The sequence below is a fragment of the Tachyglossus aculeatus genome, chromosome 4, assembly GCF_015852505.1.
Source record: "Tachyglossus aculeatus isolate mTacAcu1 chromosome 4, mTacAcu1.pri, whole genome shotgun sequence".
Taxonomy (NCBI): Eukaryota; Metazoa; Chordata; class Mammalia; order Monotremata; family Tachyglossidae; genus Tachyglossus; species Tachyglossus aculeatus.
In genome coordinates, this window is record NC_052069.1 from 109300295 (window position 1) to 109313697 (window position 13403).

General features: G+C 41.8%; 1 protein-coding gene across 2 annotated transcripts in view; it reads right to left on the reverse strand.

The window, feature by feature from the left end:
• Positions 1-13403, reverse strand: part of COL5A1 (collagen type V alpha 1 chain) — a 247123-nt gene that overhangs the window by 96361 nt on the left and 137359 nt on the right. For both annotated transcript variants that reach the window (XM_038744585.1, XM_038744584.1), the window contains exons 12-17: positions 12312-12386; positions 10521-10613; positions 7982-8038; positions 6686-6739; positions 5882-5935; positions 2575-2628 (exon numbers count right to left, since the gene is read on the reverse strand). In XM_038744585.1, the coding sequence (XP_038600513.1) occupies positions 2575-2628; positions 5882-5935; positions 6686-6739; positions 7982-8038; positions 10521-10613; positions 12312-12386 (387 nt within the window). The remainder of the gene's footprint in view (positions 1-2574; positions 2629-5881; positions 5936-6685; positions 6740-7981; positions 8039-10520; positions 10614-12311; positions 12387-13403) is intronic.

Sequence of the window (13403 nt, forward strand, 5' to 3'; positions counted from 1 at the left end):
TTAATAGATACCATCATTGTTATAATTAAATGCTTGGGACAGTACAACAGAGTTGGTAGACACATTTTCTACCCATCAGGAGCTTACAGTCTAGAGGGGGAGACAGACATTCAAATAAACCATTCCACTATGACAGGGAGATTCATTCTGAACAAGTACAAAGTTCTTCAGAGTGGCACATCAATTAATAGTCAATCCTGGAAATCAGGTTTCTATGGCTAATCATAGCATGCTTTGCAGAAAGAGGAGACACTCCCCTAGAACTTGTGTGATTAAATATTTGTGATTAATCAAGCTGGATAGTGAAGACCCTAGTGCTTGCATTGGTCTAACTGTACCTTCAAACACACAACAGAATCTCTTTCCAGAAATAAAAATTCCTTCCTTAACAATGAAGCAGTGGCATAGGGCACACTGAAGACTGAATGTCCCAGATTCCATAGGATAGATCATTAGTTTCACCTCTCATTTCCTGGAAATCATAAAACAACAGGGGGAACAATTCTACCAACTCTGATATATTGTAATTTCCCAGGTGCTTAGTAGAGTGCTTTGCATAGAGTAAGTGCTCAATAAATACCATTTCTGATGAAGTATGACACAGTTATCCCCAGATTAACTTCAACAACACAGGAGATTGAAAGTATTTTACAATTCTTTTATATAATACTTGTGCCTAGCAATTTTGGATTAAAAGTGATTGTCTGTAGTCTCTGAATTGTAGAACAGAATTAGCTACTTTCTGCTCAGACAGGGCTTGTTTCCTCTTCCTTCCTGGAAGTCCTCTTTGGGCAGATTGACTTTCAATAAGCCCTTTATTTCATAAATGATTTGCAAGATCTTTCTTGGGCAGAGAAAACAACTAAGTTATTCTAGATTTAAGTGCCTACATAATAGAGCACTTTAACCTCTCCATACCAGCTCTACAATCAATTCAGAGCACCTACAGATTTGTGTGTGTGTGTGTGTGTGTGTGTGTGTGTGTGTGTGTGTGTGTGTGGTATTTGTAAAGTGCTTAGTATGTGCCATGCACTGGGATAGATGCAGGCTAATCAGGTTAGACACAGTCCACGTCCCACATGGGGCTCACAGTCTTAAAACCCATTTTCAGATGAGGTAACTGAAGCACAGAGAAGTTAAGTGACTTGCCCAAGATCACACAGCAGAAAAGTGGCAGAGCCAGGATTAGAACCCAAGTCTTTCTGACTCCCAGTCTCGTACTCTATCCACTAGGCCACGTCTCATGCTGCAGCTCTTCCTTTACACTATGAATGGAACACTCTGTAAGAGTCTAGGCACCAAAGACCTGGCCCCATCTTCAGGATTCTAGAGGCATCTGATAAACAGTAAAACTAAGTCAGATGATGTAGTGCCCAGGACTATTCTTCTCCTGGTAGCTTTGGTCCCACTGCTGCCCAAACAACCACTATCAGTGTAACAGCCGAAAAGGGTCCCAGTAAGGAGTGGGGCAGTGGAGGTTTTGGTAAGAGGAGTAAGTGAAGAGAAAGACAACTAATTCATAGGTGCTTCTTGAATCAATAGCCTGAGCCTCTGAAGGGGGCAGACAAATAGGCAACATTCAAATAGGAAAAAATTCAACTATCGCTTGTGGACTTCCCGTTCCTTTTTCTAGCAAAGGAGTTTCTTCTTGTTATTTTTAGAGTATTTTCAGGTGTTCGTTCATTTCGGTATTTCCTAGTTGGGAATCCAAAAGCACTCTTGCTCTTTGTCCATTTGGACAGCGCAGATTAACTATAGTGTATCTGGTTTGTCATCATCCTTGAAAAAAACTCTCTCCATTACTGTTGATTAATAATATTAATAATGTTGGTATTTGTTAAGCACTTACTATATGCCAAGCACTGTTCTAAGCACTGCGGTAGATACAAAGTAATCAGGTTGTCCCACGTGGGGCTCATAGTCTTCATCCCCATTTTACAGATGAGGTAACTGAGGCACAGAGAAGTTAAGTGACTTGCCCAAGTTCACACAGCTGACAAGCGGGAATCAAAATTAGAACCCATGACCTCTGACTCCCAAGCCCATGCTCTTTCCAATAACCCATGCTGCTTCTCTAAAGCCTACCTAATGTATACTGCTTCCCAATAATAATAATAATAATAATAATAATAATAATAATAATAATAATAAAAATAATAATAATAATGGCATTTATTAAGCACTTACTATGTGCAAAGCGTTGTTCTAAGCACTGGGGAAGTTACAAGGTGATCAGGTTGTCCCATGGGGGGCTCACAGTCTTAGTCCCCATTTTACAGATGAGGTAACTGAGGCACAGAGGAGTTAAGTGCCTTGCCCAAAGTCACACAGCTGACAATTGGTGGAGCCGGTATTTGAACTCATGACCTCTGACTGCAAAGCCCATGCTCTTTCCACTGAGCCATGCTGCTTCTCCAATAGCTACATCTAATGGAGAAACCCAGGTAGGGAGACAGACTCTTACATCCTAGCCCCTTCTCGCCTGTCCTCTTCAATCAATGGCATTTATTGAACACTTACTGTATGCAGAGCAGATCTAATAGCTACAATGGCAGAAATAAATTCATGACCTACCTTGGGGCCAGTCTGGCCTGGCATCCCCCTGGCACCATCACTTCCAGCCCGTCCCTGGAACAGAGAGGAGAAAGAGTCAAACATGAAGGAGAGATAAAACCCACTAAAGCACCTGACCAAGGTTTGAATTTGCCTCAGGGGCATTCAAGACAAAACCCACCGGATGTGGGAGCCTTTCCTGTGGTAAAGGATGAATACTTGTTATCAACTATGAGTACCACAAAACCTTACTTGAATTGCCACTGGAAACTACAAATGAAAGCACTGGGGGACTGAATTAAAAAATGGACTGCTGGGACTTGGTGATTGATTTACCAGAGAAAACTGAAAAAATAATGAGATGTGTTTAAAGGGTGAGTGTTAAAACACTCACCAAGTCAAATGCGTTAAAACATAAATTTAGTTCTTTTTACATTAAGACAGAAACTATTCTGATCTGAAACTAGGCAACGTAAGATGTGCCTTTCTAAAATCGAGACAAGAAAGAAGGAATTAATACAGAGAAAAAGGAACTAAATTATGATATATTGGGGAACCAGAGAGCTTGCTAGACTGTGAGCTCCTTGTGGGCAGGGAATGTGTCTGTTGTTGTATTGTACTCTCCCAAGCGCTTAGTACAGTGCTTTGCACACAGTAAGTGCTCAATAAATACGATTGAATGAATGAATGAAAGTGGAGGATCTTATGCTCAGAGGGTTTCAAAAATACTATTAGAGGTTGTAAAGATTGTTTCCAAAAGATGGCTAAGACACAGAGCTCAGTTGCTAAATTCATAGATATGTCTCTGGGAATTTAAGAGCAATTCAGATGAAACATCTGGTTTTCCCTTGCCTTATTACTCTTGGAAATGAAGTGAAATTAGTAACCAAAGTTCACTTGATTTCACAGCATGACAATGGCCCTTGAAAATTTTCAGTTGCTTGTATGAAGAAAGTTTGCATCATTTGTTTAGTTTGCATTCCTCTTAAAGGAGAGGGAAGTACTGCCAGCAAGCTAAATATATTATGATTACCAAAAATATAGTTTCCTCCTCAAAACTGTGAAACTGACTAGCCATTGGAAATCACAGGTTATTTGTGTTATTTTTTTTAGCCCACAAAGTCGATATAGTTAGATCCACATCACAAAAATATACTTTCTATCTTTTAACCCTTTGAAATCATTGATGCCTTTTTTTCCAGGGAATCTCAGGAGTGATGATATATTATTTTGCTTAAATGTATGTAAAAGTATGATAACTTTTTGGGGTTTTTTAATGGCATTTGTTAAGCACTTACTATGTGCTAGGAACTGTTCTAAGTGCTGCAGTGGATACAAGATGATCAGGTTGGATATAATTCATGTCCCACATGGTTCACAATCTTAATCCCCATTTTACAGATGAGATACTGAAGCACAGAGAAGTTAAGTGACTTGCTCAAGGTCACACAGCAGACAAATCATCATCATCATCATCAATCATATTTATTGAGTGCTTACTATGTGCAGAGCACTGTACTAAGCTCTTGGGAAGTACAAATTGGCAACATATAGAGACAGTCCCTACCCAACAGTGGGCTCACAGTCTAAATGGGGGAGACAGAGAACAAAACCAAAACAAAACAAAAACAAATGGCAGCTTCTGGATTTGAACCCAAGTCCCAGGCCTGTGCCATAACCATTAGGACATGTGGCTTCTCATGAATTTGAATGCTTTGTTTGAAAACCCTTAGCATGTAGAAAAAATGAATTAATCACAATCTAAGACCAATCTTCAGAGCCATTAAATGAGATGAGGGGCAGTAATAACAATAATTGTATTTTTTGTTAAGCACTTACTATATGCCAGGCACTCTACTAAGCGGGGGGTAAATACAAAGCAATCAGGTTTAATATGGTCTAAGTAGGAGAGAGAAGAATCCCCTTTTTGCAGATGACGGAACTGAGGCACAGAGAAGTTAAGTGATTTGACCAAGATCACACAGCAGGCACATGGCAGTGCCGGGATTAGAACAAGTCCTTCGACTCCCAGGTCCATGCTCTTTCTACTACCACACTCATTCAATAATGGAACTGTACTGGACGGTAGAGGAATCCGGGAAATTGCTGGATTTCCCAGATTGTTCCTCTATAACGGACACCACTTTGGGGTCACACTGGAGCTGGGGGATAAGAGGACCAACACTGACTTGTCTCCCAAAATTGGGACATTGAGGCAGTCCTGCAAGTAAGCCAGGACTAGGACTACCAGAGCTGAGCTCTGGCATAAGACAAGTCTTTGAACCAATGCTTTAGGGTGGTGGGGGAGAGGAGAGGTGGCAGGGTTAGGACCCCCACCCACAAAGCGCCTCGTTGGAGGGACACTTGGCAGTCCATCCCTGCCCTCCCCTTCTCCAATTGCCTCTTTGGTCACCAAAAGCCACAGTCCTGCCTCTCCCGTTTTACTCTCCCAGGAGGCCCTGGGCTGCACACCTAGTGTCTTCTTCAGTGGCAACTGGCCACCGCCACCTACCCCTGCAAAGCTTCCCCACTCAACACCACTGTTGTCATCCCCAGAAAGTCCACTCTCCACCGGACTGTCGGGGACCATGGCATTCCAGTTATGTTTTTTTTTTAACTTCCAGTACAGCCCTCACTCCTTCAGATGCTTATGGCAAGGGCCTGATGGAAGAAAAGTGGAGTTGGCAGGACTGATCTAATAAGTTTCATGCCAAGCAAGGAGGGATCCAGGAATAAAATATAGAGAGGTTTTGAAATAGCCCTGCCTCTCCCCCCAAGATGGTGAAAGGACTTTTTCATAGTTGCCAAGTAGACTGCTCCACCTATTCATTCATTCATTCAATCATATTTATTGAGCGCTTACTGGGTGCAGAGCACTGTACTAAGCGCTTGGGAAGTACAAGTTGGCAACATATAGAGACGGTCCCTACCCAACAACAGGCTCACAATCTAGAAGGGGGAGACAGACAACAAAACAAAACATGTGATCAGGTGTCAAGTCATCAGAATAAATAGAAGTAAAGCTAGATGCACATCATTAACTAAATAAATACAATAGTAAATATGTACACATAAAATAAATAGAGTAATAAATCTGTACAAACATATAAATAGGTGCTGTGGGGAGGGGAAGGAGGTAGGGTGGGGGGATGGGGAGGGAGAGAGGAAAAAGGGGGCTCAGTCTATCTTCAATGAGGTTGGCTGTAGCCTAGCTGGACTCTAGATTTCCCTGACAAATCTATTCTTCCAAGCACTCGTGACTTGTGTACATCACCCATCCAGTGTCAGGCTCATTCAAACGCATAAAAAAAATCATGGCACCACTTACCCTTCTTCCAGGTTTTCCTGTAGGACCAGGTGGGCCCTGGACACCCCGGGGTCCCTGCCATGAGTCAGAAGAGGGAGAAAAAAACAAAGATATTCGATTAAATTTCCGCCTTCTTTGAGAAAAGGATCTCTGCCACCCATTATGACATCTGCAGGGAAAGGTTAAGGCAGAGGTCATTTCATGGGATTTCATCACTGGTCTTCTACTGCACTTTGAAGAGCAAAAAGCTAAGAAATGAATACTAGCGATTTAAAATTTCATGTTCCAGAAGAAAAAGGAATTTTTTAAAGAGGCTTCCAGTTCTAATAATAATAATAATGATGGTATTTAAGTGCTTACAATGTGCAAAGCACTGTTCTAAACGCTGGGGTTGATAGAAGGTAATCAGATTGTCCCATGTGGGGCTCACAGTCTTCATCCCCATTTTCCAGATGAGGTAACTGAGGCACAGAGAAATTAAGCGACTTGCCCAAGGTCACACAGCAGACAAGGGGCAGAGCCGGGATTAGAACCCATGACCTCTGACTCACCAGCCCTTGCTCTTTCCACTAAGCCATGCCACTTTCCATGTTCTCAAGTTCTGCATAAAATATATCAATATCTCATCTCCCACCAGAAAACACTATGAGTCAGCCATATCAATCAACCAATCAATGGTATTTATTGAGCGCTTACTGTGTGTGGCATACTGTACTAACTGCTTGGGAGAGTAAACAGAATTGCTAGACACATTCCCAAGGAGTTCCATTTTAACTGGGGCAGCCTGGCATATATTCTAAAGGTCAAAGGGTTTTCCATACATACCTGAGGTCCCATATCACCTGATTCTCCCTTCAATCCTCCACTGCCAGGTGGACCCTAAGGTAATACATTTGAGTTTGAATGTTAGAGATATTAGGCTGTATTGAAAGAAGCCTTGACGAAAGAGGTATAAATTGGGAAGTGTGGGATTTAAAACACAAGTATACCAATTCCTCCAAAGAGGAAAAATGTGAGATTTTTTTGGGTGGTAAAGAACTCAAAGCAAATCCTAGTGGAGATCTGGGCCTGCTTATGTTCCATTTTCTATTCACCTCCAAGTATATGTAATATGTTATGTGAATTATGTAATTTTACATAACAGGAGAACCAAAAAATTTTACAGGAGTTGGACCTTCTCTCAGTTTCTTGAATGAAACTGGAAAGGGTTAAAAAATAAATGCCCAGGAAGGCAGAGCAATGAGGATCTTTCCAACAGCTCCCAGAAAAGCTTGCAAAATATGCTGCAAGGAAGAATGAATGAAGTAAACACTATAAAGTTGGGAGTGTCAGAAAAGGTGGAATTGCTCACAAACAAAATCTAAACATATTTGCCATTCACTGTCCATTTTAGTGGACAGACTCAGGAATAGCAAAATCCACCACTTCAAATTTAGCAACCTCTTGCATACTGCAAAAACACTCAATATACTTGCTTTCATTACCCATTTTGGATAGAATGCTATTTGGGAACTGGGGAGATTTCTCCCAATTGCATGTGCCTATCTGAAGAATGTGTAATGGAATGTTTGGAAGCACCCAGCAGTGGTCAAAGAGCACATCATATTTTGTAAGACTTCGTTAATGTGGGATGAGTCAAGAGTGTAGGACTTAAGACAGGAATTACACTCTTGTTTTCCCCAAAAGCACTCCTAGCCCATTGCTTCATATCACTTCACACCTCAGCAGCTTATCCAAGCATAAAAAACAGTGTCACTTATAGGTAGTATAGTTACTTGAAACCAAGTACACAATAAAATGTAATCTGAGAGAAATATTCATAATCTTAGATTTGTTAGTAGGAATGGCTTTTGTCGGAGATGTTGGGAAATGGTAAAGATTTTTCTTCTTTCCAACCTGTAGATATTGAATAAATATTTAATATGAAACAGCATAAGGACTGATCTAGTGACACTAGAGAGTATTGAATTAGACATGACTGTTGCTCAGTATTAAGTAACAAAGTATTGCCAAGAGAGCAACTCAAGTCTCATGGAATCCACCCAGTCAACGTAATGAACCCCAAAGGCAGTGGGGAAATATTTAGTTGGGGGAAATTGTGATGCTCTTCCACCTACTTACCACAGGTCCTGGTCTTCCAGTAAGTCCCATTGGGCCTGCTGGTCCCCTTAGTGCCAACTGCAAGAGAAAGAGGTAAATGCTATAAAAGATGGGAGTGAAGAATGCCCGCTAGCAGCCGTGGCTCCCTAGTACCTTCACCTTTTATTTCATCAGTCAATCAATTGTACTTATTAATCGCGTACTGTGTGCAGAGCACTGTACTAAGGGCTTGGGAGTCTACAATATAACGATATAACAGACACATTCCCTGCCCACAAAGAGCTTCCAGTCTAAAGAAAGAGTGAACTATGGGGATAAAATTCTTCAGAAAGTAACATGAAAATACTACATAGGGAATTACAACTACACGGGGAATTACTGCTGAATCTGCAGATCTGTGTTCATGTATGCAGAAACAGTTTCTGCAAACTACATGGACACTGTTTCACCCTCATTATAGTTACATACTGGCTACAGATGTGACCCAACACTAAAATTGACATTAAAAGCACAGCTCATACACTAGCAAATACAGTATGGTCAATGTAGAGACAACACAGCACTTATTCAACCTAATTAAAAAAAACACACACAGAGATTAAAAACCCATATTGTCAGCACCAAGTCAATAAGTTTCTTCACAGGTAATGGGATTTACCATGTGCTATATAACACATCCTTTGGACAATTTGTTCCATAGAGACTATTTGAGGCTTGAAATGTCCTGTAATTGGCTATGCATCCAATAATTAACACCTACTCTGAGCTGTGCTCTCAGTGACATAAATATTGCACAAACACTGGATTATTTAGAATCTTCTTTACGATATCCCATTAAAGGAGCGGCTCTGAATTATAACCCACTGGGGCAGTGTTTGCTCTTATCATAAGCAATCAGCAATCTGGAAATGCATCAATTAAAAATGCAATTAGCTAATTGAGGCAAGAATAATAAGGAAAACAAAATCTACTCTTAGGACTCAACTCCTCCGGGATACATCCTTTCAGCTCAGAAAGTTAAAGGATTTGATGCCTTGATATCTCTTCCCTTTCATTATCTTCCTCTTTTTGTCTCTTCCCCAGGTAATTTCTGAAGACACTGGAATAGACTCAACTGCCTGGCAGCTGTGCCAGGTGAAGCGATGTTAGGAAAAAAAAAATCAACTGCTTAAACAAGACAAAGCAGATTTACTGTTATCCCTTAATGAATAATAACAAATCCTAAAGAATACTTTGAAAAATGACTTTGTTTCTGATAGAAGTGATCTCTTCATTGCCTAGGTTTGTTGAGGTTAGTCTGTGAATCCTTTCAAAAAAAGTTCCTGACAGTGGATTGAGTGATTTGCCTTGATTTAAGATCTTTATCCATGCTGTTAGTACAGTGACATTCCTTCAGGGACACAACAAATATTCTCTCAGTCTGATAACCATATGCCTAAGGAATAGTGCAGAAGGCATTAGGGAACCTGTAGGCACCAGATTTAGGATGATGACAAACGAAAAATTGGGGATTAGAGATCTTGTATTGGTGAGAATTCCAAATTTTAAGAGTTTTTCAGCAATATTTTTCTGCTTTTCTGATTTATTTTTGAAATTTGAAAGATGTGTGTGGGGTCGGGGGAATTGGGGGGGAGAGGGAGAGAGAGGGAGAGAGAGAGAGAGAGAGAGAGAGAGAGAGAGAGAGAGAGAGAGAGAGAGAGAGAAAGGATGCTGTGTCATATTTAATTCTGCCAAAGTCGGTGACTATGGTCCTCAGTGATGGCAGATATGGAGTTCTTCTTGGAAGCAGGGGGATGGAGTAGATGGCCTCCTGATGTCCCTTCCCACTCTTTGATTCTGGGTGGCAGGGATGGGAAAGGCAATGAAAAACTGGTATCTGGGTCAGATGGGTAACTCATTACTTAGTCTGCATTTTTTACGAGGGAATTTCTTCCCTTCTAAAGAGATCACAGAGTAAACTGGACTCTGGCAGAAAGCCAGATTATCTATTTAGATCGTTTTCCTCTCTACGTGAAAAAGAGAATTTACCACATGGCTCTATCTGTGAATTTAGATGAAATTGCTTTTATTTTTATTTCTTTTATCGGGAAACAGGGTTTGTATCTTTTGCAGTTAGATTTGGGGCTGCTGGGAAAACTTCCAGTGGTCCCTTCTAGACAGTGAGCCCGTTCTTGGGTAGGGACCTTCTCTATACGTTGCCAATTTGTACTTCCCAAGTGCTTAGTACAGTGCTCTTCACACAGTAAGCACTCAATAAATACGATTGAATGAATGAATGAAAGAATGCCTGAAAGGTCACACGTGCCTAAGGACTTTCTTGTAATTCCATTATAGATGAAGAGAAATTGACCTCAAAGTAGTTCAGAGACTCCTTCCATCTATTTTCTGGCTATTCAATAGGGCAGGAGAAACATTTACTTTCTCCAAGACAGAGAACTGGAGCATCTTCAGCCTTCAGCTGTATGAGCAAAACTCAGCACGTTGGAGTTCCATGGTGAATATAAATCCATCTTTTCCCCTTTTCCCATGGCAACCTGTATCTCCAAGCACCCATACTCACCCTGGCTTGCTGCAGGATAGCTTGGGCTTGAGATTCCTGAGCTGAAACAAGGGGTCCCTTGGAGCCCCCATCACCACCACCTCCAAATCGGAACTGAAAAGGATATAAGGCACAACATCACTTGGGGATCTGATAATTAAGGAAATGTTTTTGCCCCTTCCATCTAAGGTCACTAGTGAAAGACTGCAATAGCCATGACTGCCTCTGAGGGCTTAAGTTGCTATTAAAGTCTTCCCTTCCAATATCAATCAATCCCAAAGCCGTTCCCAAAGAATATGTCACCAGAGTTACAGTCAGGCCCCTAAGGAAGAGTCAGAAGTGGGACCAATAAGGCTCTGATGTTTTGCAAGTGGAAAGGGCAGTTTGCAGAGTTGGTTGGCAAGGTGTTGACTGCTATTAATATCAGCTTGATTGCCTTGTACAATGCTCGGCTGATCTTTCAAAAGTCCCCATGTGTAAGTACCTTGAATAAACCATATGGCAGTCAGCTTCAAAAATGCCCTAAAAGGTTGCCCTAGGTGCTAATCACAGTGTACACACCACAGAGAGCCCTTTGTGGTGTAGGTGGGTTTGCAGTTTGCAGCACCTGACATTGTTTTCACTTTCATTTGTTGCACAATTCTCTCACAGCATGCAGCATGGCCTAGTGAATACAGCACAGGCATGGGAGTCAGAAGGACCTGGGTTCTAATCCTGGCTTTGCCACTTTTCTGCTGTGTGACCTTGGGCAAGTGACTTAACTTCCCTGGGCCTCAGATACCTCACCTGTAAAATGGGGATTAAGACTGTGAGCTCCATGTGGGACAGGGACTGTGTCCAAAATAATTAGCTAGTATCTATCCCAGGACTTAGAACAGTGATTATTATGATGGGTGGTTGACACATAGTAAGCACCTAGCAAATACCATCATTACTATTGCCTGAAGCCACCCTGTCATCCTGGGTGAGTGGTCAATGATATTTTTCAGTAGTTGGTGTGGAAGGATTCTGACAAACAGGATTCAGCACCTTCTCAAATGCTCCAGTGCCTTATCATTCTATTTTTGACTCTTCGCTGGGCGCACTATTCTCAGGTTTCCAGAGACTGAGCACTCGTTACTGGTCAAACTGGAGTAGGAAAACTGATCCTTAAACCTTAGGCCTTTCATCCCAAGGGGTAGGGTATGTGACTCCTCCAGAAAAGTAAGAGGTCACCAACTGTGACTGCACATTTAGCAGTCCTCTCTCCAAATCTTGAGAGTTGTCCAAGCCTTGTGATGAACATAAGACAATTATCCAGCACTTAGAACAGTGCCCAGCGCTTAGAGCAGTGCTCCAGCTCTTAGAACAGTGCTTTGCACATAGTAAGTGCTTAACAAATATCATTATTACTATTATTATTATCCACAATCTGGGACAGATCAATGGTCCATCCAATCTAATATTCTACTGCTGAGAGTGGGAAAGTGGAGGATCCATGGGTTGCTCACTTTGACTCCATACTTATGATTAAGGATATTATGTCTGAAGAATACTGAGATAAACAAAATGGATCCCACAATATCCCATCAATAGCTGGGGTATGCTTACTTCTGGAATCACTTACCCTTAATCCCTCCCTTCCTTGCTCATTTCATTTGGAGCCCACTTAACCCAAAGAGAAGGTTAGTACCAAACCCCTAGCCCCAGTGGTAAACATGTTTAACCCTGGTAGATTTTTCCTCTGAGAGCTGCCTCATGGGAACCCATCACCCCTGTAAAGCCCCTTGGACTCTATAAACAGGCAATCATATTAACCAGGCTGATACTCACAGGCAGCATGAGCATTGTCCCTGGAGGTCCTGGAAGACCATCAGCTCCTGGAAGCCCTGGACGTCCAGGAGGACCCTGGGTGGAGAGAGGAGAAAAGTATAATGAGTCACAGAACCTGCACTTCCAGGGAGAGTTTGACGCTGCTTGCCTCACTCGTCCTTGGTCAAGCAGAGTGTTCCGTGAGGCTGGCCACATCTCGAAAAGCCAGATCAATCTGGCCCAGCCAATGCATGCAGGCTTGAGCACTGTGTTATAAGCAGCTGTGTACACAGATGGGCTATGTAATGATTCCTCCCTTCTCTTTCCTGAATAGTTCCAAGCCTCTAGAGGGCGATTTTCAGATGACTACTAAATCCAGGCTCCAAAAAACGTTCCAAATCAATTATGTCAACGACTGCTGTCTGGACCTGTGAGGAAGCTGAGAACCGCCACAGTCCCCTCTTCCAAGAACAATTTAGCAGCTTACTTAAAGATTTTTATTCTGGTCTGCTGAATTTGTAACTTGTCACTGTTTGCACTCTACTCTTATTGTCTCATGAATCCACCTTCCTTCAGTTAGATTAAGAATCCTGCGTGGGATACGGACCGTGACTGAACTGATAATCCTGTTTTTACCCCAGCATTGGACATGGTTCTTGACACATAGTAAGCGCTTAATGAATACCACAGCTAACTAATGCTTAGCCGAGCAGACTAATTCTCAAAGAAAACAACATAACAGAGCAGTGGAGCAGAAAGGTATCCATGTATTCCCAAGATAAGGGAATGATCAGCAGGGGTCTCTCTTGGAGCAAGGAAGAAGGGTTCGCTTCAGAATTAGCCCAGATTGCTTGGAAAAGACTCTATAAACCTTTTGACATTTTCTCACTCCAAGTTCTTTCTCCTTAGAAATAGAGTACTGACAGTTGTAAAAAGCAACAGGTGATTTAGAGCTACTCTAAGAATCAGTGCAAATGATCACTCTGATTAAGAATGGTAGCTTCTTAGAAACGACCATCCCTCCACATCGTCTATGGATCTGCTGTGTCTTTGTGGTGTTTGGGTGTGTGTCTAGAAATATCCAGGCACACACATGGGATAGCCCAAGGTTTT